The 12,560-nt window shown below is 37.0% G+C and overlaps 1 protein-coding gene across 3 annotated transcripts in view; it reads right to left on the bottom strand.

Moving 5' to 3' along the window:
* The window catches only part of svep1 (sushi, von Willebrand factor type A, EGF and pentraxin domain containing 1), a 90,934-nt gene that overhangs the window by 59,702 nt on the left and 18,672 nt on the right, over window positions 1-12,560 (bottom strand). For all 3 annotated transcript variants that reach the window (XM_023948971.1, XM_023948970.1, XM_023948972.1), the window contains exon 2: window positions 2,817-3,072. In XM_023948971.1, the coding sequence (XP_023804739.1) occupies window positions 2,817-3,072 (256 nt within the window). The remainder of the gene's footprint in view (window positions 1-2,816; window positions 3,073-12,560) is intronic.

Below are 12,560 nucleotides of genomic sequence, written 5' to 3'. Positions count from 1 at the left end.
AGCTGTGTGAGGAGCAGTCAACAATAATTTAGAAGGTAATAGAATCAATAGTCTTGTTCAAAACATGTACAAAAAATCTGTCAAAAAACAGCAAAGGAGTGTTTTAAAGAAAAACTTATACCCTCTAAAATTTAGTTTTAGAAATTCTCCCATATACTTTTTAAAGACTACTTTTTAAAACAGATGTGAAATGACTGTAGTTCCATGTGTTTGACCTGTGAAAATGTTTTATTACATTTAAAATTATTTATTATATTTAACAAAAATTTTTTTGAAATTATAGGCAATTCTAATTTGTTTTTTTGGTCCCAAAAGTGGATCAAATTAGTCAAATTATGTTTTACATGTGGATCAGGATGTGATTTTGTCATTTTGCCATTTAATAATCAAATTCAATTTAAAAACAAGTGTTATTATGATTGTAAAAACAAAGGTAGATGGCTGTTTGTCTACAGAGGCTTATCGTGGTTGGCAACTTTAATAATTGAGCCACATTTTAAAAGATGACCTGAGTGATTATGACAACACCCAGCCCTAATGTTTTAAACTGTATGACCACGTCAAATATGCTGGTATGTAATTATATGTGCACAGTGGATGAGAAAAAAAAACTCCTTTATTACTGAGCTTTACTCTACACTGCTCCTCTTTGGATCAGCTACACCAGGTCTAGAAAGAAAAGGCTGCAGGTTACTTTTAATGCCTTCAGGGTACTGCTAAAGTATCCCAGATGGGCAAGTGCAGTGTTTGTCACTCCTAATGTACTCATAATTTTAACCAGTTCTAAGGGATTTTGGGTGTAGTTTAATGACTTGCTTAACACTCTAAAAATTCTATTTTCATCATTTTGGCGAATCCACAAAAATGTTTTATTAGATTCTGTACAAAAACTAATGTATTTTTCAAAATTTTACATAACTCTTTTTGTGATTTTTCAAATTTTATAGACCTTTAAAGTCTGAAATTAAGCATATAGTATTATTGATTAGTTCCTATCTTTACAGGGTCACATGGCAGCTTGATGTCGTTTTTTGTAAAGGGGATCCCATCCCCTATAAGAGTAAGTGCCGTGGACTCACACTAATTAAGAAACAAGCGAACACTTTTGTACCTAGAAAACATCACTTCTGCTTCTTATGAGGAAGTCTTCAATTGATTTTTTTTATTTTTAATCAGTTTGTTAGAAACAAATGTAAATAGTTTCTTAAGAAAACATTTGTGAAAGAGACCCGATGTTGTTAGAGCAGTATTGTGATTGTGAATTTACTCGAATGCCAAGTCTCAAACACATTTACGAATTAGAAAGACCTTTTTTCAATGTATTGTTTGTTGACATTAAACGTTTCTTTTTGTCAGTGATGGTGCCTTGTTCTTGTATTTCTTTATGACTATCTTGTTATTGGTTCCAAAAATAGATTATTTTAAGAGATTGCTATAATGTAGGGCTCTCTACAGTCCAATTCCATCATCCAGAATGCTATAATATTGTGAGGTAACAGTGGTGTAAAAAAGCTCTGCTATCCAAACAGAGAAATGTAAAAACCTAACCAATAGTTCAAGTGTGTGAACATACACTGAAGAATCCATACATTCTTCAGTGATTCTCTCTATTTTTTTAAGTAAACATCAAAACAGTTATCACGACTCAATTCTGCAGAGATTTCATGTTCCGTATCTTCCTTATTCATTTCCTTTTTCATTGTGATGATAAGTTTACTTTTATTTATTTCATTTATTCATTTCAGATTGAAGAAGAGGTTTAATATTTATTATTCTCCTTAAATTAGTTGTGTACCTTTTTTAGCTGCTAGGAATATGTTTCCAGAAGACAAGAACATGCTTTAGTCGGTCTCTTCTGTCATTGATGTGACCGCATCCTGGAATCAATCCCCTGTGTCACACAGAACAGTGACAGAAGGAGACGGATCATGTTTGTTTTGGTCACAGAATAAAGAGACCCTTGGTGAAAGGCACAACTCGTGGGAATTTAACACCATTCTAAAATCAGTTTCAAGACACATCAAAGTGAGAATGATAACACGTGAGGTTCTGTTCTGACTTGGTCTCTGGAACTCTGGAAAAATTGGGTACTATGAAAAAATCAAAGCTCTGGAAACAAAATCAGACATTCTGTTCAAAAATACATAATATGTGTAATTATCTATATCAGTAACCCCAGTTTTTATCATGACTTGATCCAAAATTAGAATTTTTTGTCTATTTGCCCTTTGGCAGGGTGTCATAGCTCAGTAAGGACTTAGCCTTACACCATGACAGTCTAATTTTTAGACAGAAGTGGATTAAAGGGCTGCCAGAATGTCTCCAAATTCAGCATTTTACTGAAGTGTGGCTGCTTTTCTTGTGCTTAAAAACACATTCCTCTTACAAAATATCTGTCATTCTTTTTCTTTTTTAAATTATTCACAGTTTAGTTTTGTTGACTACTAAATGCTGCTAAGTTTTATGACTGCTGACTACTAAATTTTCCTGTTTCAGCATCATAGGATATATCTTGTTTCTTAACTCATTAATCTAGATATGACTGTGACAGGAAAGGCAGAATTAGGTTGCTTGGAGACGCTGAAAAACAGAAGGGTACTCACAGATTTATTACGTCAAAGCTTAAGGTTATTTTGGAAGTTCTGGGACTCTTTCCCAATTACTTTGCTTTGATGGCAGATACAGGTCATCCAAAAGTCTCCTGTGGAGACTTTTTATCATCATGGATGGCTAAAATTCTGATTTTAGAAGTTACAATACACAAATACTATATGTAGAAACAAAACAACTAATTAAGGGATTTTTTTTATTCTCACCTTCATGCAGAGCGTGACGAGCCAGGGCTTCAAACTCAGCAAAGTTGTGCACCAGGTAGCAATGCTGGTCCTTGGGTTGTGAAGCCATGTCATGAAGCTCTTTAATGTTTCCCTGCCAGATGCCCAAAGTGAAGATCTCCACACCTCGTTCTCTCAGAGCAGCTGCCACCGGCCGTGGGTCTCCTCCATTAGAGTAACCGTCTGTGATGAGGAAAATCGCCTTGGTGGCATTCCGACGGGAGTGACGAAGAATTTGCTGTTAGAGAAACAGAGCATTTATTGTACTCAGTCTAAGTTTAGATTTATTACATCAGAAATATCAGTAAATTGAGCTTTTGTCACTTTTCTTCATAGTAGTGTGTAGGAGCCATAATGGTGAAGTGCTGCGTCATCAGCCAGGTTGTGGGTGTGTCACTGTGGGCGTGTGTGGCACAAATTTTGAAAGGTGCTCACTGACTCACTGGTGACGCACAAGGAATGGATGAGAAGTGGGGTGAGCCCGCGGTGATCATATAATTTGTTGACCGCGTTTGGAAGTCTGTCACTGCTGGAGTATTTAATTTATCAATCTTTTGGACAGCATGGATTGAAAACCTGCAGAAGAAGTAAAAATAAATACTTCGCAGCGAGGCAGAAGTTTGGACTTGTATTGGAACGCGCGTCTGACAAAGAAGCTGAAGCTTAGCCCACGGCAGCCCTCAACGCTGTTTAGCCGCAACGTAGTGGAAGTTCTTTAGCAGTGGAGTGATACTCATCGTGATACTCTCTAAAATTATTTTTGGGATGTTTCTTTCTTTTTGTGTTCTAAGTTCTGGGAGGAAAAAATGTCAGTTAAAAAATCTTGTAGCTGTGACGTAAGCGCTACAATCGGCAGGCCTAAAGGTCCCTGCTCTGCTCCATTCTGATGCATCCACTTATAGTCAAACAGATCCATGTGCGTCTTTGTTTTCTTCACCTGAGCTGGTATCTGGCTCAGTACTTTATGACTGGATAGCTCCAATACTGTTTGCTATTTTTGTTACAGCCGTAATGTTATGTTAGGGTTGTAAGGGGCCGTAAGGTAGCAGAAGAACATGTAAACAGATGGATGATGGCAAATAGGGGCAGGTTTACTCCATGCCAACAGTCCCCCCCCCCCCCCCCCACAAATCATAATGGAAAACCTTTGAAAATTGATCAAAAGATGATCGGAGTGGGACATTAAATAAAACTGTCTTTACAAAGAGAGATAACGAATATTGAAACTGCAAAGAACTAGCAAAATTAAATTTAACAGAATACCAAACTTCTGCTTTAATTTTTGACATTTTTCTGCCACTATGTATATTTCTTAAAGTATTTTGATAATAAACTCTGGTCTGCATTACAAACATATTACATTTCTATTCTCAAGAGTAAAAGAAATGACAGAGAAGATTATGCAGAACCACTACAAATAACCCTCTGTTTTAGGGTTCCTCAAAACTTCACATGAGCAAGACAGAATAGTTCGAAAAAATGGACAAGAAAGGCAAACATTTTTACAATTTATAATTATTTTTTGTCAGACTATGCAGCTGCTTGCAAGTGACCTAAATCCAAAGAACACGAGGCACCCAGACCGAGCTGCTGTGTCTCCTTCAGACCATCTTCAGCTAAACTAAGTATTGCAATTCTCAAAGACAAAATAAGTCAGAAAATCATAACTTTACTGTTTTTTAGTTTTAAAAAAAGCCCTCAAAAGAAAAATTTGCTAGCTGGAAAGCAAAAGCCAAGTTGAAAAAGTTTGCTGTAACAATATTTTTTGATAGGATGACATTTTGAAGAAACGTTTAGAAGTAGATGGAGCTGACAAAAAACAAAATGAAAGACAGATCAACAAGTGGCTACGATTTCGTCTGCGAGACCAAAACGTTATAATGCATCATAAAGAATAAAGTAGAAACAGAGGTATTGCTTTTTATTTGGAGCCTTTCTTTAAATCCTAGTCCAAGTAGATCATCGTAGCTCAAATCTTTCAGAAGAGTAAGGAGACATGCAAGGGTGTGACTGAAAAAGGGAGACAAACACAAAGGCTCTGGGCTTTATTGTTTAATTGGCTCAACATCTAAAGCTTGTAAAAAAAAAAAACATTTGACTACAAAACTAATAAAGAAAAGAAGAGAGATAAGAAAAGAAAGATGGATAGAGAAAAGTTTTATATATTCGGGTTTTAGGGTGCCTGCTGTTGAGGTTTTCCGTTTGGGGAGGCTGGCTACACCCACTCCCAGCTGACAGAACACCAGTCAGGCTGCTTTCCTCCCCGGTCCTCCTTTTTAAATCTAAATACCAGCTGTTCAAATGGTTATCTGTGTGCGTTACACATTGAGGGTAAAACTCGCTTGTCCTGTTTTTTTCCCCTTCATTTACTGATATATAGAACTATATATTTAGTTAAGAATTTGCATAATGATGCTGGGGCACAGTTTTTGTTAGTCTTGAGTCGATGGACATGGCAAGGATGGCTTCAAACGAAGCATGTGCATGCATACCCACTAATAACAGCTTCCTGAATAGCCCTCTCATATTTTAGGTCACTGTATTAACATAAAGGGAACCACTGGAGCCAGTGTGTGGGAAGGCATTGCCCTCTTAGAGTAACTTCCAGCATGCTAATTAACACTGATGGCACACAAAAGGAACCAACATGATCTCAGGAGAGAAAACTGCAGCAGAGGAAATAAAGCTGAAGTTGGTTATGCACTTTTAAAAACAATCGTACCTCCAGGTGTTTCTGATCTGAAGAACAACAAGCCAATTAGGTTTTGACTTAATAAAAAGAAAATAGAAAGACCAAATAGAAAAGCAATCGCCAATGATTTATTGAGAAAATTGTAAATCCTACGACAACAGAAAAATTCATGGTGTTACCTCTTGAACTATAGTAAAACAATGGGTTAGATAATTTTTTCAAAGACAATAACTGAGACAAAGTCTGACAGCTCATCTTGAGGGTTTGATACAGGTAAGGGTAAGTAAACAAGTGTAGGTCAAAAGAGATCAGACAACACTCAAGACATGAAGTCTTGTATTTTATTAAATATGATATAATCAATAAAAAAACCGGAAATAAAGTAAATTCAAGTTTACATGAAATAGTGGTGGTATGTTTTTTTAAACCTTTGTGAAACAATTTATATATAATTTCTCTTTAGAATAAAGGGGTTTGCATACAAAGATTAGCAATATAGAACACAAATCAGTAAAATATTCAATGACTACAGAAGACAGGTTTAAAGTGTTTTTGTGCATCTGTTTTCCTTTGGTTTCTGTTGCAGTGTCAGGTTCTGTCTTTTTTTTTTCTTCCCCTCCTATAGTTGAGTGCAGATTGGATCCCAAAGTGTCTGGAGCACCTGATTTGTTTGTGCACGGGTTTAAATACTGCCACAATATCTATAGAACCCCACCCACCCCCCACACACACCTGGCAGCAGCAGAGCTTACTTTGATTGTTACTGTTAGAGACTTTGATCCTTGTATTTTGGTGCTTTTCGGGTAGTTTTGAGTTTTTTCCCTGTAAATAAATTCACAGCTTAATTTCAGCCAGGGTGTTCGTGAGAGTTTTTGAGTCGTTGGTGTATTTAATTTTTCCTTTTACCTTTATGTTACAGCCTTTTACAATCCTCTAGACAGGGTTGTAAAATTTAGCTTTCGTAATCTTTTGTTATACCATGGTCCGGGTGAATACTCGATTCTGATTGGCTGCTGGGTGTGCATTAAAAAGTGATAACGCACAGTGATAACCGTATGCCCCAAAAAGAAGTTCTGGTCACGTATCTTAAATCTTCTGTATCACTGCACCGGCTTCTTTAAAACAACCTTTAGCTTCATCATCTGGACAAAAATAAGTGGTAAGAGGTGAACTTTCTCTCTGATTTGTTGCTTTATTCAACCCATCGGGACGATAAGCATTTATATATCGCTTTATATCGACAAATCTTGACTGCAGCACCTTGTCAAGTTACCATTACAAGGTGCCGCATCACATATCAATTAGTGTCAAATAGTTTTATGAAAAAATCGATCCAAAAAAAAAAAAAAAATAAGAATTAAGGACTACAATCTAGTTAATATTTATTTCTTTTGAAAGTGACCATGGTAATAGCGGGTTAATGGCCTTCGAAGGATGCATTATCACTTTTTAACGCACTTCGTGGAAGCAACGTCGAACGGTTTAGGCTTCCACGGCGTGCGTTAATCAGTGATAATGCATATAGTCGTCCATAAGCCCTTACTTAAGATGTTCTGCACTTTCGAAAAAGGTCTTTTGCTATCAGTTTTAAAGGACATTTTTGTTTTTCCAAGAACCGACCTTCATTGACGGAGTAAGTTTGACAAAATGATTTTTTTAAAAGGTAAATCTTCAGGAACTTAAAGTTTGAATAAAATTCAGAGTACAACAATTACCTCTGGTAAAGCTTGTTTGTTTGTTTATTATTTTGTCTGTTTTTTTTTTTTTTGGGTTTGACAGACAGATCAACTCTAAGTCTGGGGAGTTCCTGCCACTTAAAGGCTGATGTCCACTTGAGTTCTGACAAAGATTGGGAATGTAGACTTTGTGACATGGTCCGGTCCAGTGTTTTGAATGTTTCCATTATAAAATGGACCCATTAAGCCAGACCAAACCGTACCATTGTTAGGCCCCTATTGGCTGTAGGTCCATAGAAAAATGGAACAGACCACTTAGGGCAGAGCTAATGTTGAAACCCCTTGATTGGCTGAAGGTCAATACGACGAAAGAAAGTGCCAAGAAAGCTGCTGTATTCCTCTTTGCCACCCACATTCAACTCTCAAACAACATTTAATGGATTGTTTATGTGAAGTACAAAAAGCCAAGCGGAAAAAAACTTGCTGCTGGAAGACCTCCATTGTTGTTAGCTTCAGTCCACACGAGCCATAACGGTTCAACTTTGAGTTGTAATTGCATGGAGCATTCTAAATCAAACCAGACTGGACCGTACCATGCCGCTCAGTGGAAACAAGGCTTTAGTGTGCTATATTAAAGGGCCTATACAATACAAAATCAATCAGCTTTTTTGAGCTTTTAAGTGTATTATATGATGTTCATTCCTCACAAAAAGAAATCTCAAAGTTGTATTTTGATCCATTCACGCATTTATGATTATTCCTCTAAAAAACTGCTCTCTGAGAACCAGACCCTCAATCCACGAAAACAAGCGGGTTTTCACATTGTGATGTGGACAAGTGAGAACAGTGCTGGCAGTCAGTGCTGCCAGCCCCAGGGCTAAAACACACACACACTTTCTCCACGGAGCTAGCGTTGATCAGCAAAAATGCTGTTTTTTTATATGCACAATATGAATATCCATCTGTCCAAAATCTTGGAAATTTTTTGTTTTTTTGGGCAACATGCAAACACGCTGCCGATACCAACTCGAAATGAGCGGCACCCACAAGGAGCAAAAGCCGGTGGCTCAGAGATCGAGTCGTCTTACTTCCAAGTAGGACTATAGGTCGCGAAAAGGACTCATATTTAATAAAAAAATCCTTCTTTTGTGTGCCAAAGGAAATATATTATAACATACACAGTAGGGCTGCACGATATGAGGAAAACTCGCGAAATGCGATATTGGTGATTAATATTGCAATAACAATATAATTTGCGGTAAATAAACAAATAGCAAAACAACCAAAAACATCATTTCCATTTCACTGTAACAGTTTAAAAATTATATTCCAAATGACCCTTGTCGACGTAGGAGGCAAACATCAAACATAAAAGGGCTCATCTGATTGATCAACAACGTAAACGGGTCCTTCCGATTGGTTAAATGCACAAAGGGATTTATTTCATTTGTTCAAGATTTCAAGCTGCCATGAGTTTGTTTTAGCACGTTTAAGGTAACCATTTATTGCTATTTTTGTCATCTTTTGCGGTATGGATATTGCACAGCTTGATGTTGCGATAACGATAAATTTGCGCTATATTGTGCAGGCCTAATACACAGATGTTGTTGACTATAAAAGGCCTGAGAATAGCATCATACAGGCCCTTTCTGTCAGAGAGGTGCATTTAATTTCTTAACAGCTTTCAAAGGTATTTTATAATTTATTTATAAAAGAGCTAATCAATAGTCTGGATATAGTTTAAAAGTCAAAGTCAATCTTCCTAAATTTAAACAAAACAGAGTTATATATGGTAAATGTATCAGTGCAGTATTCTAATGTTTGTTTTTATATCAGTGGATACTGTTTCATCTGTGTTTGTTAGAATCCAGTGCATAAAGTCTAATAAAAAAAGTCGGCTCCTTCCTAGGACCAACTCCAAACAGATGTTTGTATCATAAGAACTTGAAAAGACTGCATCTCATTGAGTTTGGCAAAAGAAAGTAGATTCTTTCCACACACCTTGATGAGCTCATAATTACACCAGGTGTTCCAGCTGTTAATCAAATGTTTCTCCATGCATGGCAACTATCCTGCAGGCTGAGTGTGGACCACACATCATCTGAAGTCCTATCAGCTGTTCCTGTAACTTTGATCTCAGCAAAACTCCATATGTCTTTGAAAAAATCTTGTCTATGATATGTTTATGTTTTTATCTACAAAACTCCAATAATAAAGAAATAGAAAAAAGCCCATCTGTAAATTAAGATTTGTCTCCAAACCTGTTTAAACTGCATCTTCTGGTGTCTAAAACAGACGTTCTGTGGAAAATCAAGTCTGTGTTTTATACTCGTGAACGTCCTTTTAGCTCTTTGATATCCACTTAGCAAAAACAAAAGCTTTATTTACAGGCATTCCACAGGAATAAAAAAAAAAGCAATCCAACTGCATCCGTTTGGAAAGCTCAGTCCCCATCGGTCGGAAGTTCGACCGCTTGTTTTGACAGGCTATCTGCTCTTGGCTTGGGTGGTAAAAAAAACAACAATTCTGTAGGGGCCCAGCAGAACACACACATACACACACGCTGTGGACACATGACTAAGCTTTTGTGGTATTGAGCAAAGTTTTGGGGACACATTCTTTAAATATTTAAGATAATCACGGTCTCTTTCAAGGGTCATTTGCTTCCTGGATGACTTGCCACATTTCATTCCAAGAAAAAGTTCTTTACTTTTTTTTCACGCTCGACTCAAACACACCAATTTTTTTAGATCTGATATGAGGCTTTAGAGCAAAAACACTCCACTTTTAACTATCTTTTTTGACAAATGAAGCATTAAAAGTGCATGCATTTACCTTTTATAAATTGTAAGAGTGAAAGTTATGCTTTGAGCCCTATATTGTGTTTCTTTGCATCCTGCTCCCTTGCCATATCAGTTCAATCACACTGAGTAAATTTAAGTGAATTACCTGCGTGATCCAAAAAAACTTCCCATGCTCTTACTTTGTTCAGCATGTATGGGACTAACATAGTGTTGGTAGGCAGGTTAGTTTCCACATTGAAGGCCTCCCTGCTGGTAGAAGTCATGCAGGTGACTTAAAATGTTTCCATTTCTATCTTGAATTTAGATTTACTCTTCACCACACACATTTATAGGCTCTTTCACAAGGTCTAGACATCAATTCTTTGTGTTAACCAATTAAAAAAAATGTGTAGGAGTAAAAAGTTGCTCTTAAATATCATTGGTCCAGCAGTTCACTTATGCTACAGTCACAAATGCAACTGCCACCACGCAACAGAAAGGCATCAGCAAAATCTATAAGATTTCATGTCACCGGCAGATTATTTTGAAAATCAATGCCGTGGACACGGAGGTAGATGGCAGTCGCCAGGCATCAGTCAGTCAAGCGGGGATGACACTATTACGAGTTAGGTCAACAGCTGGGAGACTACAGGGCAGTGGCAGCAAGATCGTCGCCGGCAGCAGCTCTGACTTGACGAGGTGTAAATTTCTCTGGGCAGCGGCCATCCATATCAAGTGCCACCAGCCGGTATCCGGGGAGTATATAAAAAGAAGGCCATTCTGCACCACTGGTCATTCGCAACTCAGATTTTAAACACCGATTATAATCTTGTCAATTTAAAAATTTACACATTTTAAGACAACTTGCCAGCCAAGAAACCCAGCAAGGGCAAAGTCTCAGCGCCAATGAAAACAAAGGTCAAAGCGGTCCAACCACACCAGGAGTCTTTATCGAATGAAGAGCATCAATGCTGCAGCAATGCCGTCTCCCCATATATATGCAGGAGCCATGGTGGCCAAGATCACCAGATTGACGTCTGGTCATCACCGGGCCCTGGCTAATGTCAACGGCCCTCATCGAGTGCTCCTACGAGCTGCTACTGTAAACTCATGGGACTGCCAATAGCTGGGTTGACTCCAGCAGCCCCATGATCCAAATAGGGATTCAGAGGGTTCTGAAAAATCAATAGAAGCTGTGAAAAGGCGTAAATCAGTTTTGTTGTTTTTGTTATGGGGTTTAAAAATAAATCACCCATTTATGATTTTTCAATTTACTTATTTATTATAGGCATGTGGAAAAAAAACTTATTTTCAATATTTTCTTGTTTTTGAGGGTAAACAGAAAATTGGCTGTTCATAATGTACATGGAGTAAATGTCCATTACTTTTTGATGAATCAAAAATGGCTTGTGTGCTATAAAATAGATAATACTTACTGTAGTAGAAAACTAATAATAAAAGTTTGGTACCTACGCAGTTCTGAATGCATTTGCTATTGATTTGATCCAAAAACACCTCCGCAAATTTTTTTCAGATCTGTTTCTGAGAAACAACGATTAATAAAAAATTGACTGATTTACAGTCAAATGGTTTTCTACTTTGTGTCCAAACTACACCTTCAGGCAGTTTGGAATTAGTTTAAAAAATAACAACAATAAAAGAACATACGTCATGGGATGTACAAAAAAAACTTTTGGAGCACCAAAAAATAGTTAATATCAAGTTAGCTTAAGAAATTGTTGCTCATCAATCATCTTGCCTAAAATGAAGATTCCCCAAACCACAGGAGATTACACTGAAGTCATTAAAGCAACAAGTTAATCTGCCTGTGGTGTTTGGTCCAATATTGGTAATAGAAAACTCTTTTTAGAAAAAAATAAGCCAATGAAGTAGCTTTCCAATTTGGAAACCTATAAAATACCAACTGCTGCCCAAAAGGTTAATAAAGTTTTCCAAGATTCACTTGTGCAATATGTTTTTAATAAAAACCATAAAGCTAAATCCTCTACAACGCTTAGGAGCATAGAGTGTAGACAGCCAATTAGCTGCAAAAACAGGGCTGGACAGCTGTGTGTGTTACACCTTGACTGCTTCTGTCACAACACTATTAATCACATTCAACAACTCAACAAGGAGCAGCAAGACAGGCAGAAACACAAAGAGAAAGAGATAAGCAAATTCCACTATGTGATGCCAAGGCTAAAGGCTATCTTAGCTGGCAAATGAGAAGCTTATTCAATTCTCTTGTGAGTATCCCATCCCTTTAGTGGCAAACAGAGGTGCTCAGATAAAGCTGTGACTGTGAACTTCTCACACTTACCCATGTGGGGAATTGGATAAGGACAAAAGTCATGAAAGCAGTTAGCCGTTTGACAGCTAAAAGTGGAAGAAGTGAATAAATTAACAGTTTAACTTACCTAATGAATCAGTGCTTTATAGTACGTTTAGGTTTTTGTTTTGTTTTTATTCATATTAATGTTATTTCATCAGGATAGACGAAAATATGCATTAGATGTTTGTTTTTATCGTCTTTGTTGATATTATTTTCATTCTGTTGATTTTTATATTATTTTGA

This window comes from Oryzias latipes, chromosome 18, assembly GCF_002234675.1.
Source record: "Oryzias latipes chromosome 18, ASM223467v1".
NCBI lineage: Eukaryota > Metazoa > Chordata > Actinopteri > Beloniformes > Adrianichthyidae > Oryzias > Oryzias latipes.
This window is presented reverse-complemented; position numbering and strand designations above follow the sequence as displayed.